The sequence below is a fragment of the Apodemus sylvaticus genome, chromosome 5 (assembly GCF_947179515.1).
Source record: "Apodemus sylvaticus chromosome 5, mApoSyl1.1, whole genome shotgun sequence".
NCBI lineage: Eukaryota > Metazoa > Chordata > Mammalia > Rodentia > Muridae > Apodemus > Apodemus sylvaticus.
The window spans coordinates 29,786,746-29,809,692 of NC_067476.1; the positions used below are offsets into that span (position 1 = coordinate 29,786,746).

Here is a 22,947-nt window from a genome sequence, read left to right on the forward strand (position 1 = left end):
CACATGCTAAAGGGTAAATGGAAACTACTCTGCTTTGGAGTCAAGGGACTAAGCATTGCAAGGTGACCAAAAGGACACAGTTAACTATGTTCCCTGACTGTTTGTCCTATTGTGGTCAGCCATGCAACTTCAGAGGTGGGCGTTAGCTCTGAAGTACAGGGCCAGTGCTCTCTGCCAGAAAGGCTGTAGCCATTGTGGAAGACAGCTGCCAGGAGCTGTGACTACAACACACCAGGACTCCAGGAGCTGTGACTGCACACACCAGGACTCATTTTTATCCATTGGTGAGCTCGGTGTGGGTTGCATGAGCCCCATCTCTGGCACACCACACTAAGCAGTAGAGGTCACTGGTGTGTGACCTCAGTCTTCTTACCCTTTGAATGCATTCTGTGATAAAGCCCACAGCCAGTCCTGTCTGTCCACACTTTCAGTGAGCAGAGTGTCCGGGACCCATTCCCACTTCATTCACACAAAAGGAATAAGAAGAATCCTTCTTTTGGTCTCCGTTGCGTGCCACTGTTTGTAAAAGTATACATAGGGTGTGCTTTGTTTTAAGCAGAGTGCAAGAGGCTCTTTTAGGCGTAAGCAAAGAGCACCCTGTCTGCCAACAAGGAATTTTATGGTCCAGAAATTGGTATAGAATATGGATGAGATCTCAGTGCATTCTTACCTAACTCTTTTTCGTTTTTGAATTAGGTGTCCTTGAATGAGAGAAATAAGGAATAGAAGAGGAGGAGGAAGACTTGGGTAAGGAAGGTGAGTTCAAGTACACAAGGAGGTGAAATAAAGGGATTCCCTTTACTTGGGCAAATTAAGTCTCCTGAGAACATTGTGGGGGGGGTAAGGTGGGGGTGGCGCGGGGTGGGGTAGGTGGAAGGCGAAGGGACGTGAGAAGAGTGAGAAAGCATGCTTCTCTGCTTCTCATTGTGGCAAAATAACACTTTTCAACTTCAAGGAGAAGAGATTTATTTTGTTTGGTGATTTTAGAGGTTCCAGCCCATGGTTGAGTAGATATGTTGTTTCTGCACCATGATGAGTAGCAGAATTGCTGACCTTATAATAGCCAAAAGAGCAAACAGACAAAATAAAACAAAAATCCAACAACAACAACAACAACAAAGCAAAATAGTGCAGAGAGGAGGAAAAAAAAGTGGACAGAGATAAGACACAAACCCAAAGACAGCCTCAAGGGTGCACTGTCTTCAAGTATGTCCCACTCTTTCAGCTTCCAACACTTCCCAACTATTCATCAAGGTGTGGGTCCACCAGTAGACTTAGTCAGTGGTGAGGGCAGAACCCTTGGGGTCTGTCTTCCTCAAAGTCTGAACACTGAACATTACTATATAGGGGCCTCCTCAGATGAGCCTTTGGTGAACATTTAAGATATGAATAATAGCAGATAGGTTATTAATTTAAAGATAGAGGTTCTTAATTTAAGAGAGAAACCCAATGTCAAGTGAAAATCCAATGTTATTTGTTTTGAAATAGAATGTCTTAAAACAGAAACTATAGAACAGAACAGTTCAATTAATAGAGGTTTCAGTAGTCCATGGATTGGTTACATTCAAATAGACTTGTTTCCATATAGATATGTATAACTACATACACATATGTGTATGTATAACAACATACACATATCTGTATGTTATAATTCAATGAGAGGGAACACTATATTAGTAACATCCCATGTTAATTTTCTAAGGTCTTTTGTCTAGAATTGCTCACCTGTCTCTGCCTTTTAATGATACACTTCATGGTAGTAGGATTAGGAATCACTAAGTTTTGTTGAGGTTGCAATATTTGAATGAGCTTATAAAATATTCATCTACATTTATCTTCTGATACAGAACTCAGTGGTGTTTTCATTTTCTCACTGATTGATTTGCTGCATTATCCAGTTGTTGGTTCCTCATAACTCAGAGAATGTAACTGGTTCTCCTCTTTGCTGGTAACAAGACTTTATATACTGTAGCCTTCCTGTGATCACTCTCTTACATTAAAGAGCAGTGGCTTCCAGAGTGGGTCTTTGCTGATGTTCAAGATTCGGTTGGAGTTCTGGAAGGAACCAGGTGGGCATAATCAATTTGTGTTATTTCAGAAAGTTAACAAGGTGCAATTCACAGGGGCTAGGAAGCCATTAGCAGAATACCAGACGCCAGAGCTAGCAACAAAGAAGAGTCATTTCCATCTTAACTCAGGCCCAAAGGACAAGGGGAAAATTGTTACCAGCATCTAAGATGTACTAGATGTGGTATGAATCTGATAGACACTACAGGACATGGTGGAGTTAGTCACAGAAACAGATGCCCAGCCTGACTTTCCAACCACCTTGTTAGCCATGAACACTTGCTGTTGGCCAAACCAAACCTGAGCCATTGGGGAGGCATGCTTGCCTTTACGGTACAGATCAGGGTGAGGAGCAATGGAGGTTGGTGAGTGTTGAGGGCCAAGCACAGAGTAAGAGAGGTCATTTCCTCTTCACAACACTGCGCCAGCTGGGAACATCATGTCGTTATAGTGTATTAAGGGAATGTATGCATTGAGCCATGTACCAGTGGGTTAGACCCTGCTGGGTAAGCCTTTAGTTGATGAAACTAGAGTTCTCATAGCCTCCATGTGGGAAACTGATGGAGTGAAAGCTTGCTCACTTAGACACATAATCACAATGGAAGTGCAAAGTCTGTTTGGAGAAAAGGAAAATAAAATACTTTTAATTGGCAGTACCTTGCCTGTAATGTCTAAATCTCTTAGAGACAGACCTTAAGCATATTTCCAAGCAAGGATTGGAACTCGCTCTGCCCAGTTCTGAAGATAGTACTCTGTGTGTGTGTGTGTGTGTGGTGTGTGTATGTGTGTGTGTGCATACACAAGTGTTTAAATGCATACATGTGATAAAATGTCTTCCTCAATTGCTCTCCATCACAGTTTCTGAGACAAGGTCTCTCATTGAACCCAGAGCTCACTGTCTAGCAACTTCCACAAATCCTATCTTTGCTCCTTTTACACGTGTCACGCGGTTATAGATACACACCACTACACCCAACTTTTACCTGAGTGCTGAGGGTCTGAACTCGGACCCTCATGTTTGTCCAGCAAGCAATTTACCCACCGAGCTATCTCCTAAGCTCCCAAGAAGGTCAGCATCAGCCTTGTAGCTCACAAATAAGCTACAGTATTTTTATAACTAGAAACCATCATATGAGGCAGAACAGACATAAAGGTTTTGTGAATGAGAAATATTTGAACTGAACCTTCCAACCAGGATGAAAAGCATGACACACATTTAAAATATGAAATGGTATGTGACAGCCCAGAGTTTATGGCTTCTTAAGGCAAATGATATAAGAACCTCTGAATGCTTGGTGTGTGACAAGCCTTTCCCTGGGGAGATGCAACACATATCTACCCACCCCAATAGGGAGCCTGTAACAGACCAAAGTATGAGCACTATCAAGTTCCAGCATGGTGAGCCAATGAGTTTTATTGGGGCTACTTACAGGAATATGGGTGCGGGATTACTTATAGGTAGAGAGATGACTCAGACACAGAGCGTCACCAAAGCCTGCCCCAGAATAGATGGCAGCTTGCAAAGCTGGGATCCTGGAGCGCGCTACACACAGTGAAGGCAGCTTGTCAGGTGGAGAATGTCCTTCCCAGACATTCTGGATGGCCCAAGTCTCTTTCAGATCGCACCCCTGGTCCTTCAGGACAGCTTGTCTTATCTGAGAGTAATTCTCAAGCAGTCTTTGTTTTTCACTCTTGGGAGGGAGGGGGCCTAGTGAATCCGATCAGTTTCAGGGACTTCCAAAATCTGTTTGAGTTGTTCACTTCCCGTCTTAAGGAGTTTTTGTAGGAGATGGAATGTTTCAGTTCAAGAGCGCCTGGGAATTGCTGTCCCATGTGTTCTAGTTTTCTGCTTTCATATCTGCTCAAATAATCTTACAATTTGAGAATTGAAAACATACATATTGAGTGAGTACTATCTTGTCAGCTTCTGAGCAACACTACTGAAATTGGCCAGTTTGATAACTCACTGCAAAACAATAGTTTTCCACATTTAGCCGTCTAATCAACTTGGCCAATGGACACGGTGGCAACATTTTAATTTTTATTTTTCTTTCATTCCCTAAACTTTGCAAAATGCATATGTGATATTTCTATTTTACCGATAGGAAACTGAGACTCAAAGCAATTGAGTCGGAGGCAATAGAGGTGACAGTCAGAATTTCTGCCTAGGCCTGGTGCCTCCAAAGGCCAATTTTTCCCCATTACACCAGGCAGCAACTTCACTGACTTTACCCTTGTGGGACTGCGAACCACGTTACCAGCCGTTAAACATCGTTTTTCATGTTGCAATTAAAACGCTATTTAATGTACATAATTTTTCAGTTTCCTCTGGGAATACAAAATTATGCACATATATATATCTTTATATATGTACCTTTCCTTCTGCTCCGAGTAGTAATAGTGACGATTTATAGTGCAAGTGACACACAGTAACTTTGCTATATATGCAAGATACAGAATTTTTTTCCTTAGGACTGCTTTTATAAGCTTGTCAGCTTCCAGAGAGTTCTTTGAATAATCTGTTCTGGATCTTGTGACTATGCAAAAGTCAGCACAATATTCTTTTGCCAGAGCATGCAGTTTATTGCTGGGTTTTAAATGCCCTCCCATTTCAGAAGATCTAGAGACTTGTCCCTTGCCTGTAGAGTATACTTTCAGGTAGAGACTTAAGAATGAAATTGAGCTCATAGGGGCTTTGTAAACAATGGCTAGTGACATAAAACCCCAGGACAGTGTGCAGCACCAGTTGGGCTCCTACTGTTCTCTCCATGAGCAACTGTAAACAGTGAGATTATTGGTGCACTGGTTGCTTCATTTGTCAACTTGACACAAGCCAGGATCAAATGAAAAAAAAAAAAAACCTCCATCAGGTTAGCCTGTACACAAGCCTGTGGAGCATTTTCTGGATTAATAATTGATGTGGGAGACCCCAGCCCTCCGTGCGTGGATGCCACTTCTGGGCGGGAGGGCCTGGGTGGTATAAAAAAGCACCTGAACAAGCCGTGAGGACCAAGTCAGAAAGTATCGTTCCTCTGCTTCAGTTCCTGCCTCCCTTGGGTTCCTGCCTTGGCATCTCTCAGTGATGGACTGTTACCTGGAAGTTTAAGATGTAATAAACCCTTTCCTCCCCAGGTGGTTCATGTTTGTGGGTGTTTATCGCTGCCGCAGAAAAGTAAACTAGGCGAATTGGTAACTCACACTATTATTTTTAATACTTTATTTATTTATTTTATATATGTGATGAGCACATGGTAGTTGTCTTCAGACAAACCAGAAGAGGGCATCGGATCCTGTTACGAATGGTTGTGAGCCACCGTGTGGTTGCTGGGAATTGAGCTCAGGACCTCTGGAAGAGCAGTCAGTGTTCTTAACCACTGAGCCATCTCTCCAGCCTGGAAATTCACTCTCTTAATCAGAGTTATAGGTATGTGTTTACAGCCTAGTTTAACCAATCAAGAAACCCCATAAATACATGCATACATTAACACTCTCTCTCTCTCTCTCTCTCTCTCTCTCTCTCTCTCTTTCTCTCCTCTCTCTCTTTCTCTCTGGTTCTCTGGTATCATACTTTAAACTTAGAAAGTATCTGACTTTCATACTTACTGGCCATGTATTGACACAATTAGACTTAAACTGATTTGCATAATGAAGTTATTTTATCATTAGCACTATTTTAGGCCTCATCCTGGACTTGGTTACATACAGCAGATAAAGAATTACTTCTTTGGCATCACCAAACTTCCAGCTTTATGCTTAGAAATGTCCCTTCTGTGAGGTTTTGATCTTACATTTGGCGAAAACTTTTCTGATTGTATTTTTTTTTAAGCAGTGTAATGGGAATCTGAAATATTATGGGAAATGCCATGTTACATTTCTGAGTCTTAATGCACAACGGGAATTCTCCATTAATCTACCTCCATCAACATCACACTTTATTAGAAGTGGAGGGCAAGGTGGTGCACAGTTTTCCCCTTCCCTCCTGTAATAGGAGGAATTTCTGAGTCCTCTTAAGACATTAGTTCCTAGACCTCAACATTGTCCCACTTGGGATAAATGCGGAATAAGTCTACACAATTGTATCTCTTGATCTGATTTTTAGTCTGCCGGTAATGGTGTGTATAGGAATTGGGGGAGGGAGAAGAGGGTGAATTTGGTGCTCAAGTATCTTGAGGTTAAATAAAAAGTACTTTATATACTAATAGTTAACTCTCAATTCATACCACAACCTAAGTTATCAGCACAACCTTAAGCCCACTTCCCTTATTGCTAATGGGGACAATACTTCTTAGCCCTGTGATTGTCTGATATAGTAGTAAATATAGATCCTGAATTTTATTCTGGATCCTTTTGAAGCTAAGGCTGTTGTTTTTCTTTCTCTTGAAGACTGTCAGCCACATCATCAGTGACTCTCATTTTTTGTTTTGTTTTGTTTTTCCTACTAGTAATATGTGGGAACTCTGGGATTTGCTCTTTCTTGTTTACTGTGTTCAACTCAGCACTCAGAATGCTGTAAGGGAGTGACTTCAAATTATGAACTTTTAAGATGTGGAGAAGCAGAAGCCCTTCACAAATTTTATGTCACACAGAGAGCAAACCATCAAAGAAGCTAGAAACTGAAGCCTTGGAAACTGGCTCCCAAGCCTAGGCTTGGCCCAGCACCAAGCCTTCAGTTCCTCTGCAGGGAGTGGGCACAATGCACATCCCATGACCTTCTTCCAAAATGTAATAGGACCATGAATGTCCCTTCACCACCTTGGTTTCCTAGACAGAAGCATCCCATACCTTTCTCTGACTGTGGATAGTGACATTTCCTTCTGGCAAAATGTCCCCTTTCCAAAGGAGCATTTTCACCTCTTCCAGTCTTTTCCCAGTAACATTTCAGCATCCATTTTGGATTTCCACTTGGCCTTCAGTTTTACAAGGGGAACCTGCTCATTAAAAGTGTTGCCTCAGAGCGGCTGACTGGAGAGTGAGTGGTGCTTGCAGGAAGGCGTGGATGTGAGTGCTGACGGGCATGCTGGATTTAGATGGGCTGCTTCCCTTCAATTATCCCTTCATTATTTCATTAGCAGCTGAAGGTACTCCCCTGCTCGCTGAGCTGACTCATGTTTTAGCAATGCAGTATTGAAGGTTGTGCTTTGGTCCTGAGGTTCTCCTGGGAGTCCCTCCTTTAAACAGCCTGGGATGCCCTGCCAGCTTCTTAGTGCAGATGCCTTTGCTTGACTCTCTACGAAAGGTGCTCTGTCCAGGTCAGAGAGAATGACAGTGGTTCTGTTTCAGAACATATTTACTGGCTATGTGGTGTGTGCTAAGCATACATCAAGGGATTTTTTTTTAATGTGCGTTGTTTCTGCTGCCTCTAAAGCTCTCAGCTATATGTTGCTTCTCAAGGCCCTCACAGGCTTTTCAGGCAATGGCATGTTAAGAACACCGAGGCCTGGGAAGCTGTCCCGCTTCTGAACCACATGCCCTCCCGTGAATCAAGTCTTTGATTCTGGGCAGGCTTGGGCCAGTCTCAGGAGGGGCTTCCTTAACTTACAAATCTGGCTACCTGCCACTCTTTAGAATGCCTGAGAGTTGCTTCCTGTATCTTTACAAATGTGCCTCAAAGAAATCGCACCCCTCGCCTGGCAAAGACACTGTCTGCATTCTGGAGCAGGTTAATGTATCATCTAAAGAAGGGTCTTAAAACACAAGGGAAGGCCAGCACCGCACACACGGGGTTTCTGCCCAAGCCTGTCTCTGGAAAACATGGATGTGAGTAGTAAGCTCTCTTGAAGATGTTTAAAACTTCTGCTGAGTGTGAGGGTTGTAGATATATATCCCACGGTGTAAGGTGGAACTTTTGTCTTAGTGTCAGAATAAAAGAACACGCTCACAGGAAGTAAAATCATTATAGCTATATTCTGAAGCAGTACGCTGCATTTTTCACCATTATGTGGGTCTCAGAACTGTTTGAGCTCCTCCACCCAGCAAGATATATCTACACACACAGTTTCACCAATTGCCTTGGGAACCTCACGGGTTACCCCTCATCCCACAAGAAGAAGCGACATTAGTCTGTGCAATGGCCGTGGAGAAAATAGCCTGGTTGAATCTAACACAAATTACAGACCCCACCGCCTCCAGAGAACAAAATACAAGCTCCCCCATAACCTTGCGTATGACAGAGACTGCCGTTAGTGCCTACTCAGCAATGTCCGCACAGATGCACTCTGTTTTAGAGGCCCTGTGCATGATTCTCAATGTGCACCAACCCCAGGACACTCTATTTAGTCATTTACTTGTTCTCTACCCTAATGTCATCTGCTTATGAAAAATAAAACAGTTGTGGTAGCACAAGCCTGTATACAGAAAAGCTATAGGCATTGTTGTTCAGGAGACAGTGTGTGGTAATACATTATAAGACCTGATCAGGAAAGAGAAGACACTTTTATTGAGTTTGTTCCTCATTTGACAGGCAAACCTTTTCAGTCTCAGAGAATATTACTAGAATAAGGCTTTACTGTTTCTCTTTGAAGTTGAAATGAAAATATATTTAGGCTGTGTAGATACAGCTCTAAGGAACTCAAACCCTCTCCATTTTGTCTATCACTGATAGTCAAAAGGTACCAGTTGGAAAGTTTTGAAGGGCTACTTACTATATCAGTGGCAGTCTCCTTAGCCTCAGTTGCACAGTGGTAATAAACCAGCATCTACAGTCCTGCTTTAGAGCATGGAGAATCCAGAAAGCAGGTCTCATGCTTAGGTTCATTTAGGTTTTTGTTAGTGTGTGTGTGTGTGTGTGTGTGTGTGTGTTGCGGGGGAGGTACATACATGTGCACACGTATGCTTGTGCTTATAAAGGTCAGAAAGCAAGTTTCTGAATCACTTTCCACCTTACTTATAATAGGATCTTTCATTGAACCTAGATGTCACTGATTGGCTAGGGTGACTAACCAGTTAGCTTTAGGGATCCCCCAGTCTCCACCTTCCCAATCTGAAGTTATAGACACACCCTGGCCGGCTTGGCTTTTCACAGGGTGCTAGAGATCATGCTCTCCAAAGCTCTCTGCCGACTAAACTGTTCTAGCTCCATTCAGTAGTTTGAGCCCTCCCAAAAACCCTCTGGCGGATCTGAACTCCACCTTGGTCTGCCTTCACCATCACTTGTGTTCCTTGTATTCCAGGAGCAAAAAACAACACTAACATCACTAGAGATTTGGGAATGTCTCTACAGACACAAAACATTTGTGGTTTCTTTCAACTTCTTGATTTCCCTGGATCCAAATCTTTGTGGTACTTGCTTATGTAATAAGGTTTCATCTACTAGCTGTCCGTTCCCCAAATCAGTACACCAAGTGCTTGAAACACATCTGCTATTACTCTTTAGTGTGTGTGTGTGTGTGTGTGTGTGTGTGTGTGTGTGAGGTGTGTGTATGGATGTCCATGCCTGTGTGTGATGCAGAAGCCAGATAAGGGAGTTGGTGTCCTACTATATCATTTTTCATTTATTGTTCATGAGAGACCAGGAGCTAGCCCGACAGCCAATGAGCCTGGTCAGCCTTTCTATCTCCACTTAAACAGCACCAGGTTACAGGTATGCATGTGGGGTACAGCTGGTACTTGTGGTGTACCCGACTTTTCACATGGATTCAAACTCATGCCCTCATGTGCATCAAGTAGGCGCTCTTACCTACTGAGCCATGTGTCCAGACCTGTTTCCGGGAGTTCCTTCCATAGGATCTAGGTCGCTTTTCTTTAGAGTTTGGGTTTATCTTGTGTCTTCTCTTCATTTATTTTATCTGCTCAAATGTCTCTTACTCAGAGAGGTGTGTGTAGACTGTCATATGTGATATAACCCCCTCTCTCCTACTAAGGTATCACCTTATGGCTTTGCCTTTATGTGATTTATAATTTGAAATTACACACTCCCATGGATTGCCGTTTCCCTCAAAAGTGCAGTTTTCATGAAAGAAAGGGCGTTGTTGGGAAGTCAGTAATAACAATGTGTGACCCACAGAGGATGTCAACAATGACACGTGGAATGAATGAATAAACTTTGGGTTCAAAGGGAAATTACTTTAGGAAAACCAGGGACTTTGAGCTGTGATTTTAAACTGTAAATGTGTACGAGAACTAGCCAAAATCCAGGCACACAACTAACTAAATAATTCAAATGTTGTATGTGCTTTAGCCAATTTTATTCCTACGCTGCAATGTTTCTACAAGGAAATATTACTTCTCCCATTTCACAGCTCAAAATCTGTGTTATTAAGAGGTTTAATGAAGTTGAGTCAGGCATCACAAGGGTTGGGTCTGGAACAGGTATTTGAGTCAATGCTCTTTACCACCAATGATGCTTCAACTGTGGCTCAGCAGTCAGCCTCTGCCTTCATAGGCATGAGGTCATGGAAACCTCACTTCAAAACTGCTGTTTCTTATACTACAGAGAAGAAAGCTGGACTCGGGAAGCTTCAGAAACTCATCTAAGGTCCCACAGCTTCAGTGATGAAACAGGATCTAAGTGTAGACAATGGGCATCTGAAATCCATGATCTCAGGATGCCGCCAATCTGACACAGACAATGTGGACTGCTGTTAGAGCACAGTCATTCTGAGGTTCAAGGGGGAAAGAACTCATCTCGCCATTATGAAGAGTCTCTCTTGGGATACTAGGTTCTAACCTTTGACTATTGATTCATTGTAACTTTGGGATGGACCACTTTAGTTGTGTGAATAGGAAAAGCAGAATTGTTTTCAATATAACCACTTGATTTGATAGTGGTGTTGGCTATTTCTTCAGAAAGACCTTCAATAATGACATTTGTAGGCGTAACTTCTAAAATTTCAATCTAGGTTATTAAAATGAACTAGAAAAATATATTTAGTATTTCTGGGTCTATGTGCTGATGTAACTAAAACAAAATTAAGAAAGCTTAGCCTTATTGTATTCTTAGAAATTCCATACCAGCGTGCTTTCTTTCACAGACTGCATCCTTAGTGATTCAGTCTTGTCTTCTCAAAGGTCCTCTGTAGGGAAAAGGTTGTTGCCACTACATTTTGTTTGGTGCTCAGTTCAGTACCCACGCTTACATGTTACTTACATGCAAAAGACACAAGAGAAGTAAAATTCTGGAGTCCCTACACTAGTACCTTGGCTTCAAAAAGTTAATATGAAGAACCACGATGCATGAATATGTGGATATCAAACCACATTTCTTTGAAAATTTCCCTAAGCCACTAAGAGTTGATTCAGCAAGAAGAAAATGAGTCTGGCTGATTCTATTGAACTCTAGCATTTCTGCAGAACCCTTTTTATGTGTGTTTTATTCACACGAGGCTATGCGATCCTATCTGAACCTGCATTTGATGCTCACAATTATCCAAATGAGTGGGCAGTGTGGGTATTATTAAGCCATTTTACAGATGAGGAAATTGAGGTTAATAGAGTTTAAAGAGCTTGCCCAAGGTCAGGAAGCTAATAAATAGCAGATCCAGCACCTGAACCTTTGGAGTCTAAGTTTGCGCACTGTCTTTTGCAGCCCACACTCACCTTTCCCTGGCCAGACAACCTGTCAGTGATGAGACTGCAGATTTAGCTACTCCCACGAGGCTGGTTTCAAAGGGTTAGAGTCTGTGGGTTCTGTGGGGTCCCAAATGATCATGTCCTTTATTCAGTGCTGTGCACATGTCTGTCATTCCTTTGAGTTTCAATCCCTTATGAACACAGTCAAGAATGTTGGTGGACCAGGGGAATCATTATATTGTGTCTAACAGTTAACTTTTATGGCTTCCTCTGGTGGTTTGTCCTTGCACCCAGTGTGATAGGTGTAGGTGGAGCTGGCACCTCACATGCTGCTCCCTTGTCTACTCTGCGTCTGTAAGCTCTAGGCTCAGCCCAGACTTTAGTCCAGACTTCCAGTGCCCAACTCAACTATTTGCTCTACTGCCTTTACTTTCGTGATTTCTCCCAGGATTAGATGGAGTTACAAGATTGATCAAATGCCTCTGTTTACCCAGAGAAAGGATTTCAGAAAGAAGTAGTTTAGGGATTCTAGGTAAATAAACCAGGAACCAGAGTTGATTGAAAAAAAGAAAAAACTCTATCATTAAGCAGAGCATTGACTAGCTAGCTATCCCCAGACAAAGGAGGAACCTGGTGTAGCTAGGCCCGTGCCAGGAGCTTGTGTTCCTGGACAGAGAGGAACACTGAGTGTCCTGTTGAAGCTTTATCAGGCCGGTAGAAGACACTAATTACTTAACTTTGATCTGAATGATATGCGTGGTGCCAACCCTTTTTGACAGGTGGATTAATGGAGCTTTCCAAGCAGATGCAGAACATAACTCTCATTGATGTACAAAAACAAACGGGCTGATCCAGTCTGTTTTCATGGCAGACACACGGCTTTGACCCGCCCAACCAGGGAGGACAGAATGCTGCTCCTCTGCCACATTCTAGCTCTGACCATCCTTCAGATGTTGATCATCTCAGACAACTGGGTGTTTGCTAAGAACATCAACTTCTACAATGTGAGGCCCCCTCTCGATCGTAAGTAGGGACTGTGGTCCTCGTTCAATATTCATTTGGTGTCCCCCTTTTATCTACCACACCTTTCTGGAAAGGCTGGTTTTACCTAGAGTGAAAGAGACGTGACCAGCCGCTGCTGGGATGAGAGGGCAGTGATGAAAGTCTTCTCTCTTTAGAATGGCTTGGCCTCCTGCTACAGTCTTACAAGGCTTCTCCTTTAAGAACACAAACAGAAATAACCCTCCTGTGAGCACTGTCTCTCACCGCGGCCTGGCAGAGGAAGTTCGGGGATCTTTGTCGATGTCTTCATCAGAGATAATTGGCTATGGAAATTTCCTGCATAAATGATACAGCCATTCCTCCAAAGGGACATTAACACTTTATGAAAACTCATCAGAGTGTTTGAAATTAGGAAGAGAGTGTGACCTGGCTCTTCATTACTGATTTATACACAATTAATGTTATCATCAAAGTTTTATCATTAATGTAGTAGTCAAATAGCAATCCAGGGGGTGAGATGTGGGACATGTTTATCTTCTCATTTCTCCTCTTTTAAACTGAGCAACATTTTACTGATGCTGGTGATGCCCAGCCAGGATGAGGGCTTGTCTTCATCCTAGCCCCACTCGAGGTGTGTGTCATTGCGGTTCCTCACTTCTTATTTTCTGTATTCTTTGGGATGTTCCAAAGAATCTGTGCCTGTCTAGCTCCTTCACATGTATATGTGTGTATGTATTTGTGTCTGTGTATGTATATGTTGTATAATCTCAAATCCCACTTCCATCCTTGCCCACTGTCTCAATCCCTCTTATTTCTGAAGATTAAATACTAATAGCTACTGTGGATCTTTCAAAAATAGTTTCTGGAGCCATTGCATTTCGGGACACAGGCATTCCAATGAGGAGGATGTCTTGTATGCTTTGTTTCATCTAATAAAATTGTGAATTTTGTGCTTTTGATGTTGGAAATTTTTGTCCTTTTGTGACTTTACTTCATTCTCTCTCTCTTTTTTTTTTTAAAGCCACACCATTCCCAAACAGTTTCAAGTGTTTCACTTGTGAGAATGCAGGAGATAATTATAACTGCAATCGATGGGCAGAAGACAAGTGGTGTCCGCAGGGTGAGTATCTGAGCTTGGAAGGCTCTTCTAGATTCTTCTGTGACCTTATTTATTTAGATCTTTCCCTTAACTGGAGGGAGATGTCTTATTTTATAGATTAGTATGCTAACACAGGCTGATGGGATTCCAATAGAGTCCTGGATCTCTTGTGAAAGACTGTCCACATACAGGAGTATTCTGAAAGAACCTGGGCATGGGTGACACACACTCAGCATGCAGTTCTATGCATTATGAAGACAAATGTCGTGAAAGGTGTTTATCAAGAAGACAGAAACCACAGTGTTGACTAAGGCATTCAAACAATCCCAGAAATGTTTGATGCTTGATGATACCTTAGGAAAGTCATACTTACATCAAAGAAAGTGTTCTGTCCTCTACTCTAGAGATCTATTGTTGCTTAGGATGCTCATTCACTCTCCTAACAAACATCTGATTATCCTTGATAGTTTACTGACACATCTGCAGAGCCCAACCCGGTGCCTGACTCCTAATATGCACTCAGTAAATACTTGCTGAAAGATGAAGAGATGCCTTTGACTAGGTAGCCATGGGGAATCTTTTCTCAACAGACACTAAAACAAAGACCTGAATGGACAAGAGAAGGAAGCCTGAGGAAAAAGTGTGCCTGAAAGGGAAAGCTCCAATGTAAAGACTTCCAGAGTCAATAGGTGTATGGACTCTTCAGTGACCACGGAGAGACTGGCCCCTGTGGCACAGTGGGAGATAGAGGAACAGACTGAGAGAGGTCCATGCGCAAAGACCTGCGGCCATTTCTTTTATTCTGATAGAGTATAGAAGTTGGAATGCACAGTGCAGACTGTGATCTGAAACATTGCTGTTGGACAGCCGGAGATGAGAGTCAAAGAATACATCAAGTGGGGACTGCCATCGCGAATGGTCGGAAGATGGCAGCTCCCTGCAGGTAGTAGCAACAGAGTTGTGAGGAAACGGAACGTTTCCACACAAAGTTGGAAGTAAAACAGACAGAAGCTGCTGCTAGGACTTTGGAACCGAGGGAGCTCTAAGGAGACTGGGCTGTTCTGATTTTAGGTTGTCAGATGCAATGGCCTAAAAAAAAACAAAAAGCAGAGCAGACCTGCAGAATTAGAAATTGCTGGTTTGTGGCTATTACCATGAATCCTTGGGAGTTTCTATTGCAGTATTTGTAGTAGTAGAATGGCCTAATTTTTTGCAGATAGAGAAAACCTGTGGAAGTCCCTCCACCTCCTAAAAAGAAATCCTACTAAGGATCTGAGAATCACTGAGAATCACTGCTAAGTTAAGTGTTCGTGCCTGTAGTGTGACTGTGTGCATCTTCTGTCATGTTTCCACAACATTTTTCTTAGTGTTTGAAACGATTTTTTTTGTTTTTTGTTTGTTTTTTTTTTAGGTTTTTGGTTTTTTGAGACAGGGTTTCTCTGTGTAGCCCTGACTGTCCTGGAGCTCATTCTGTAGACCAGGCTGGCCTCAAACTCAGAAATCCGCCTGCCTCTGCCTCCCAAGTGCTGCCACCACTGCCTGTCTAGATTTTTTTTTCTATTTAGAACTTTATACATGCATATAATTTATTTTAATATATCTTCTCCTTTTCATTCTCCTCCAGTTCCTCCCTTGCGTACACCTCAGTTTCTCTTGATTTTAAGGTTTTTTGGTTTTTAGTTTTTTTTTTTTTTTAAACCCATTGAGTGTAGTTAGTGGGGATGGGTGCAGGACAGTCTGTTAGATCATAAGTGTCCTCTCAGGGGCCACATCCTGAAGAAACCCAAGCAGCCCTCAATTGCTGATAACCCCTATCTAGGGAGAGGATTGCATGCGTCCCTACTTTGCCTGTTCTAAGATTGTGTTTGGCTTGAGCATGTGCAGGTCTTCTGTGTGCAGTCATGTGTGTGTGCCATGACCCTGTCATGGCTGGCAAACACTGTTGCCCTGGAGATGCTGACTTCTTTTGGCTCTTAGACTCTTTCTGTCCACTTCTTCTCCATGATGAGCCCTGAACCTTGGGAGTAGGGGCTGTGATACAGCTGTCCCCTCTGAAACAGAGCAGTCCACATTCTTACCTTCTGCACACTTACCTGCTGCGGCCCTCTGTAGTAACTGCTCTGTCCTGTAAAAATAAGATTCTTTGATGGGGGACTGTTCAAAGATGCACTAATCTATGGGTACAAAGGTAAGAACTTAGGGGTAATTCATTACTATGTTTGGTTAGCAGAAAGTAGCAGAAGGTTCTCACCTAGAAACTAGGACCTCACTACCCACCAGGTTTTAGTCCAGTTAATAATACCTGGAATTAGTTCCATCTAAGAGAATGGACTTTAAACCCACTCAGGAAGAAACTGGTTACAATTATTTTAAAATTTTTAGGTTGGTTGATAACTGTCTCTCCTAATTTATTTCAGATAGTCAATATAATTCTTTAAATATTTCTTTAAGCTTTTGCTGAAAACCAAGTAGACTGGTTAAAGGGAAGGCTTTAAAGTTTACCTGTTCGTTGGCCTTCCCTTAATGAATCATGCAATTCTTTGAATTGCCTCTAAGAATCTGTGCTTACTATATCCTTGCATATTGCTCTAATTTGTGGTTTATCAACCAAAACCTTGTATCTGCTTCTGGGTTTTAGAATATCATCTCTTTTGTTTATTTAAAAAATCTTTAAATATTCATTTATTTTATGTGCATTTAAATACTAATTTATATTATGTGCATGTTGCTTCTTGTTATGTCTGTGTTTCACATGCATGTCTAGTCCAAGGAGACTAGAAGAACACATTGGCTCCCCTGGAACTGGAGTTAATAGATGCTTGTTAACTTCCATGTGGGTGCTGGGAATTAAACCCAGCTCCCTCAGAAGAGTAAGAAGCACTGAGCTATCTTTCCAGCTCAAACAGTATCTCTTTTGAACCATAGATAAGCAAAACCAGGAGAGGGTAGCTTCCCACCCCCAACAGTCTCAGCAACAGCAAAGGCAGCTTAGTCGACTCTGCCAAGCCCACCTGAGAAGCCGATTCTTACAGGAACCAGTGTGGAATGACCCTACCTTCCAGCACAGCATGAGAGCTCTTTTTTTAATCACCCACTAGTGAAGTCTCAAAGACATTAACCATCTGGAATTATAACTGAGGTGTCGCTTCTTACTTTCCCCTTTGGCATTATTTAGGGGACCGATACTAAACTGTTCATCCACAGAAAGTAGGCCTGGAGCTGTTGATCTTTGTTATCTCAGGTTTCCCTTTCTCCATAAAGCCTCACCTGTGGTCTCCCTGTGTTCTTAAAAGGCTGTCTATGTAGCACAACACGACCACATGGATATCTCCTGTTTCATTTACAACAGTGTTTGTGTTGACTGGTTAGAGGCTACTTTCTTGTGTGGGATGTACACAGTGATCTGGGTTAAAACAAGCAGCCACAGGTTTCCATTTATTCTGAGTTTGGAGTGTACATTTATATGTCTTTTCCAAAACGTGTAATGGCTTCTTTCCTTCAGACTCCAATGTCTGCTACTTTTGTTGAGTTCAAGGATGAGGATCCAGGACTGCAGCCAAGTGTACTGATTAAAAGCACAAATCCTTGACCCTTCCTTGGTTACCATTCTACCTTACTTGTAACTATGTGACTTTCTACCTCTTTAACTGTGGGCAAGATGGTGGTATACCCCTTTAACCCTGGCACATGGGAGGTAGGGCCTGAAGAATCTTTTTGTGAGTTCTAGGTCATCTTCGTCTACATAGAGAGCTTCAGACAGCCAGGACTACATAATGAGATGTTGTCTAAAGCAACAACAACAATAACAAACAAGGTTAATATGGTCTGTAGCCTTCCAAAGGTTCATGGTGAGGACTGAATGAAAGAACATTGTTAGAAGATAATAGAGTACCTCTACAATATGAATGTATTTGCCATTGTAAATATTACTAAAGTTATCAAAATGCCACTGTATGTATTAACATTTCATTAAAAACACCACAAAGTTCTTAAAGAATCAAACAAGACTTACTTGTGACAGGAACTCACCATCTTGGTCCATTTTGGAATCCATGGTGAATAACTTAACAGACACTTCCATGGTCTTTGATAGCAACAAGACACAGGACTAAAACAGAATATCCTATTTATGTCAAATGGACCACTTTCTGATAAGAATGCTAAGTCATAAAATGAATGGTTAAAGAAGTGAGGATAGCAATGGAGAAATGAGCTAATTATATAGAGCAGGGAGACAGGAAGATAGGGAGACAGGGAGTGAAGAGGCCAGGAGAAGTGGAGTGCGTTGACGAGGACTAGTCCAACATGCTAGAAGACTTCAAATCTGAATAAGCCAGATGAGGAAGAAGGGGAGCTGGTAGGCAGCTGGAGACCTGTTTGCATGTAGCTTGTAAGAAGCTAATGTTGAGTGAGGCGTCACATTCCCAGACATGTTGTGTCTTTGTGCTTACAGTTTTTGACTTAATTTAGAGTTCCTGAACACATGCTTCAGAGGAAGCAAGGACAGGCCAGGGACATAAATACTTGCATATTCAATTACCAGGCCCAAGGATTGAGGAAAACTCTGCACATTTTTCTCAGCTTCAGTTAATGCCAAAGGAACTGGATACCCATTTATATTCATTTTCAAAACACATGTGTACTTTGGAAGCTGGTGTCTTGGCAGAAATACCACTCACAAATTCTAACATTAAATGCTGTTAAGTTTCTCACCTATGAGACTCAAATTTATTCTGATTTTTACTCTCTTCTGGCATTACGGTCAAGGGGGCTCTTTTGCAATATGGAAAATAAAATTGTTTTTATTCTTGTTAACTTTTCCTAGACACACAGTATTGTTTGACAGTTCATCACTTCACCAGCCATGGAAGAAGTACATCCATCACTAAAAAGTGTGCCTCAAAAAATGAATGTCATTTTGTTGGCTGCCGACACAGCCGAGATTCAGAACACACGGTAAAGATTATGTGTGCTTGGAGTTACTTTTTCAGGTTTCATGTGGATGGTGGTAAGTTATGTATCATGGGAGAACCAAGAAGGAGAAGCAATATGTTAGGTTTTTTGTACTCTGACAAAAGGACTCTACTACAGTGCCAATGAGGAGAGCAGACAGTTGAAGATATTCTGTCTTCAAAATTAAACTATTAAGAATAAATGTAAATTTCCAGGCTCTAGAGCTAAGTTCTGGGCTTCAGAACTTGCACAGTCTGGAAGCTCAAGAATTCCCCATCTGTCAGAGAGTGAGGAGCACTGGAGTCTGGATGTGTGCTCTGTTCCTAGCCAGAAATCACCACAAGCCCATCCCGGTGTAACTAGAAGGTAGAAAGGAGAAAATACGCATGGCTTTTGCCATTGAAACTTTCTCTCACTCAGCATCTCTGCTCAGAGAAGAAAGAGTCTAAGAGAGTAAGATAAATTTAGATATGTATTGGATCAGTTTATCGCTTTAATATTCTCATTCTATCATCCCAAACAAAAATGTACTCTTATATGCAGAGATCCTAAAATTTGAGGGGAAACTATTTGAAAATATGTTTCACAAGACTTTGGAATTCAATGTAGCATGTAAGTCACTGACTCTGGCTTAGTGGCTGTTGGCTTTGATCATGCAAGGGCCACATGGACAGCAATGCTGAGGTGAGCTGGTGAGGCTAGAAGGGAGCATCCCAGACTGACTGAAATGGAACTTCACATAGAGGCCCAGGCAATCAAGATCTCTAGAAAGTACCCTGGGGTGAGCACAGTGGCTCACTTCTGTAATCCCAGTACTCTAGAGGCTGAGGCAGGAGGATTGTGAGTGTGAAGTCAGCTTGGGCTACATAGCAAGATTTGAAAAGGAAAATAAAATCTTTCCTCAAAGTAAATCTGATGGACAGCTGGCTAGATAGTTATTTGTGGCTGTGATTGGAGTTACTGCCTTTCTGCTGCCTCATTGACCTGGAAATGTGTCTGAACAGCCAGTTCATGAAGTCATAACTTCAGGCTAAGCATGCATCACTATTGTGGCCACAGATTACTTCCCTTGAAAGTACTCTTAAGAATGGAGACTTTATTTTATTTTTATTTATTTTAGCAAATTATCACTGCAGTCCTAATAGGACACAGGTGAGGAAGGTACAGTGACAATAGCAAGTCACAGTCATCACCTAATAAATAATACTAAGAAAGAGAACCAACAAGTCTAGAAGTTTCCTGACTTTCAGGTCATTGTTTTTGGTTTCATGGTTTTCTAATAAATCTTTCAAGATCTGGCAACTGAGCAGTCTAACTCAGTCTCCCTTCTTTGTCTCATTTTTGCTTGGACTTGACATAGACACTTCAAGAGTTAGGATGAGGATTCTCAAGGTAGTCTTTGCTGGCAGGGGAAGGGTGCCAAAGGCTGGGGCAATGCACAGGCTGGACTATCAACTCCGGCTTGTGTCTTTCTTTTGTTTTGGGGTTTTGTTCCTTCCTCTTCCCTGTTCCTCACTCCCGTTCCTTTTTCCTCCTTGTACACAGGAGTGTAGGTCTTGCTGTGAAGGAATGATCTGCAATGTAGAGTTGCCCACCAACCACACAAATGCCGTCTTCTCTGTAATGCACGCACAGAGGACGTCTGGCAGCGGTGTCCCCATTGTCCCCAGAACCTACCTCCCAGTGCTGGCCTGGCTCTTCATGCTTCCCTGGCTCTGATATTGTTGTTCCCACGAGAAGCGGAGACCAGCAATGTAAAACACAGTGGACCAGCAGACTCTGGAGCGAAGGTCCATCTTGCACTTGATAAATAAGATACGTTGGACTGCAAAGAAGTGGGCAAAAGTTTGCTTTGCTGAAATGCCACTGCATGAGGTCACAGCACTGAGAATGAGGACTTGGTAGGAATGGAGAGGACTACCCAACTTCCAGTGTTCTGGTCTAGAGATGCTGCATTTTGTCAGGTCTATAGCAGAGCCGACCAGTATTCTTGACAGCAACAGTAGCTTGATAAGCCCAGGCCTTCACCTGGAAGAACTTTTTTGACCTCTTGGACTCCTTCAGAGGCTGCTGGCTCAGACTCTGGTTTCTGTGGCTAGCTCAGAGCATCTCTGAAATGTAACCTTTCTGCTCATGGGAAAACAGTCTCTACCGTGTTAATATTGCATTACTGTAATATAATAAGTACCTGAGATGAGCCATGTATAAAGATAAATGGTTTGTTTGGGCTCACAGTTTTGGAGATTACAGTCTGTACTGTTTAGGGCCTGTGTTAGAGAGTGAGTAGCCACTCATAACAGAAACCTGAAAAGAGGGAGAGGATGGACTGGCTAAGGGCACTGACTAATCCCCGGACAACCCAGGTTTGATCCTCAGTACTCACATAGCAGCTCACAACTGATAACTCCAGTGCCAGGTGATCTAATGTTCTCCCCTGGCCTCTGTAAGTACTGCAGACATGTGCTGCACAGACATATATGCAGGTAAAATATCCACATGCATAATTCTTTATAAGAAAGAGAAAAGAAGGAAAAGGAGAAAGAAGCAGGGGTGGGAGAGAGAGCATGCACTTAAGATTCTATAGTACCCTTCAAGGTCATATTCCCAGTGTCCTAAATTCTCCGACTAAACCCCATTTCCTAAAGGCTCAACCACCCCATAATGGCACCAATGGGCTGAGGACCAAAACTTTAACCCTGTAACAGTCAAGATCCAGACAATAGTACCCACTAACCACCTAGTCGATGAAAAGGGCAGCTCTTGGAGGGAACTTTCCAGTTAATTCTCTGAATCCATTTGCCAATTACGAGATGGTTAGGGATGGGGTGCACACCTTTGAGTTATATAGTGTAATGCATGCTGCGTGTTTCTTGGCTATGTGGAGGCTTCTAATGAAGCACATTTACCAGTGTCACTAAATTTGTGTTTCCAGGCACCATGGGTGAAACATGCTGTCTGAAAGAATAAAATTTTATGCTAATGTGACTTAGTTTTTGTTTGGTTTTCCTTTTTACAGAGGTGGTGGTGGGGGAAGAGACACTTCAGGGAGGCTAAATACAAAGAGTACATTGAGAAAGTCAGGAAACTTCCCCGACCAAGGGGAATAGATGTCACTGTATCATGTCCACCGACAGCACCAGCCTACCAAGACTCAACAAGAAACTGAAGAGTTGTCTTCTCCAGTCCAGTTGCCTCCTCTTCTCTGGATGTCAGGTCCAGCAGAAGAACTCAAATATGCAATGGAATGTTTGGTCTTGCTGTCCTCTCCCATTTATAGCAGATTCAGAATGTCAAGTGAATATCTCTTTGCTATTTCCAGAATCTCAATTTCTTTCCCTCCCACTTCTGTTCTTTCATGTGTTAAAAAGGAACGTCTCCCCATCCCAAACATGGGCCATTGGAAAGGTGCCTACTTTGTTAGAACCCACTAGTGATGCTGATCTTGCTTGGGCTCATCTTTGATGAGGTTGGCTCACGATGACTTATAAGTCCAATCCATTCTACCACCTAGTTTTGCTAATAAAATTTTATTAGAACATGGTCACCCCCATTTGTTTCTGCATACACTTATTTGTCTTCAATCTAGGATAGCTAAGGTCAAAAAAGATGGTGTGGTCTTTGAGAAGAATCTTGTACAGGAAAACTTTCTGACCCCTAATCTACAAGAAGTTAAGGCTGACTAAAGACAAAGTTGTGTTTTTTTGCAGGGTCCACTGTAACCAGTGTTTTGCTGTTTTGTGAGTTCCCCTTTCTTCCACCTTCTCTACCATTTTTCCACTCTTTCCATCCTGTAATACTAGATAGGAGAGAAAAGGGGATAGAGGGGAAAGGGGACAACTTTATTCTTAGACTACTTCCTGCTGATTAAGGTGTCTAGTTCCTTGGGATATTTACCATCAAGATATCTAATTTCTTCTTGTTGTTTCCTCTTTGCACGCAACTGCTTATCAAACTACAAACAACAAAGAGCCCATCCTGCTTTTCAGGGCCCTAGCATTTATATATACTTTGAAAAGTCCCCAGAATTCCAAACACCACACAATCATAGAAACCATCTATGGCTGATAAAATCACATCCCTGCTAGAGCATGAGGCAAATAAGTCAATTGCTGTGGGCAGTCTGAAACAGCCCCATATCCCATACCTAAGATTAAAATGAAAACATATTTCAATTTCTGTATTTTTCAAAGAAACCAAAATTCTCACTCTAGTCCATGGTATGAATGGGCAACACTGAGTCTGGGTAATAATTTGCCCAATACTTCTTTTGACTTCTGCATCCATGAGTTTGTCTTCTTCATTTTGATTTTTTTTTGTTA

At 42.2% G+C, this 22,947-nt stretch overlaps 1 protein-coding gene across 1 annotated transcript; it reads left to right on the forward strand.

The window, feature by feature from the left end:
• Positions 1–12,429: 12,429 nt before the first annotated feature.
• Positions 12,430–20,348, forward strand: Lypd6b (LY6/PLAUR domain containing 6B). The gene is made up of 4 exons (XM_052181124.1): positions 12,430–12,597; positions 13,598–13,696; positions 18,501–18,631; positions 20,174–20,348. Exons 1-4 carry the CDS (start codon positions 12,483–12,485, stop codon positions 20,345–20,347), a joined length of 519 nt encoding a protein of 172 aa, XP_052037084.1. The 5' UTR covers positions 12,430–12,482; the 3' UTR covers position 20,348.
• Positions 20,349–22,947: the final 2,599 nt, after the last annotated feature.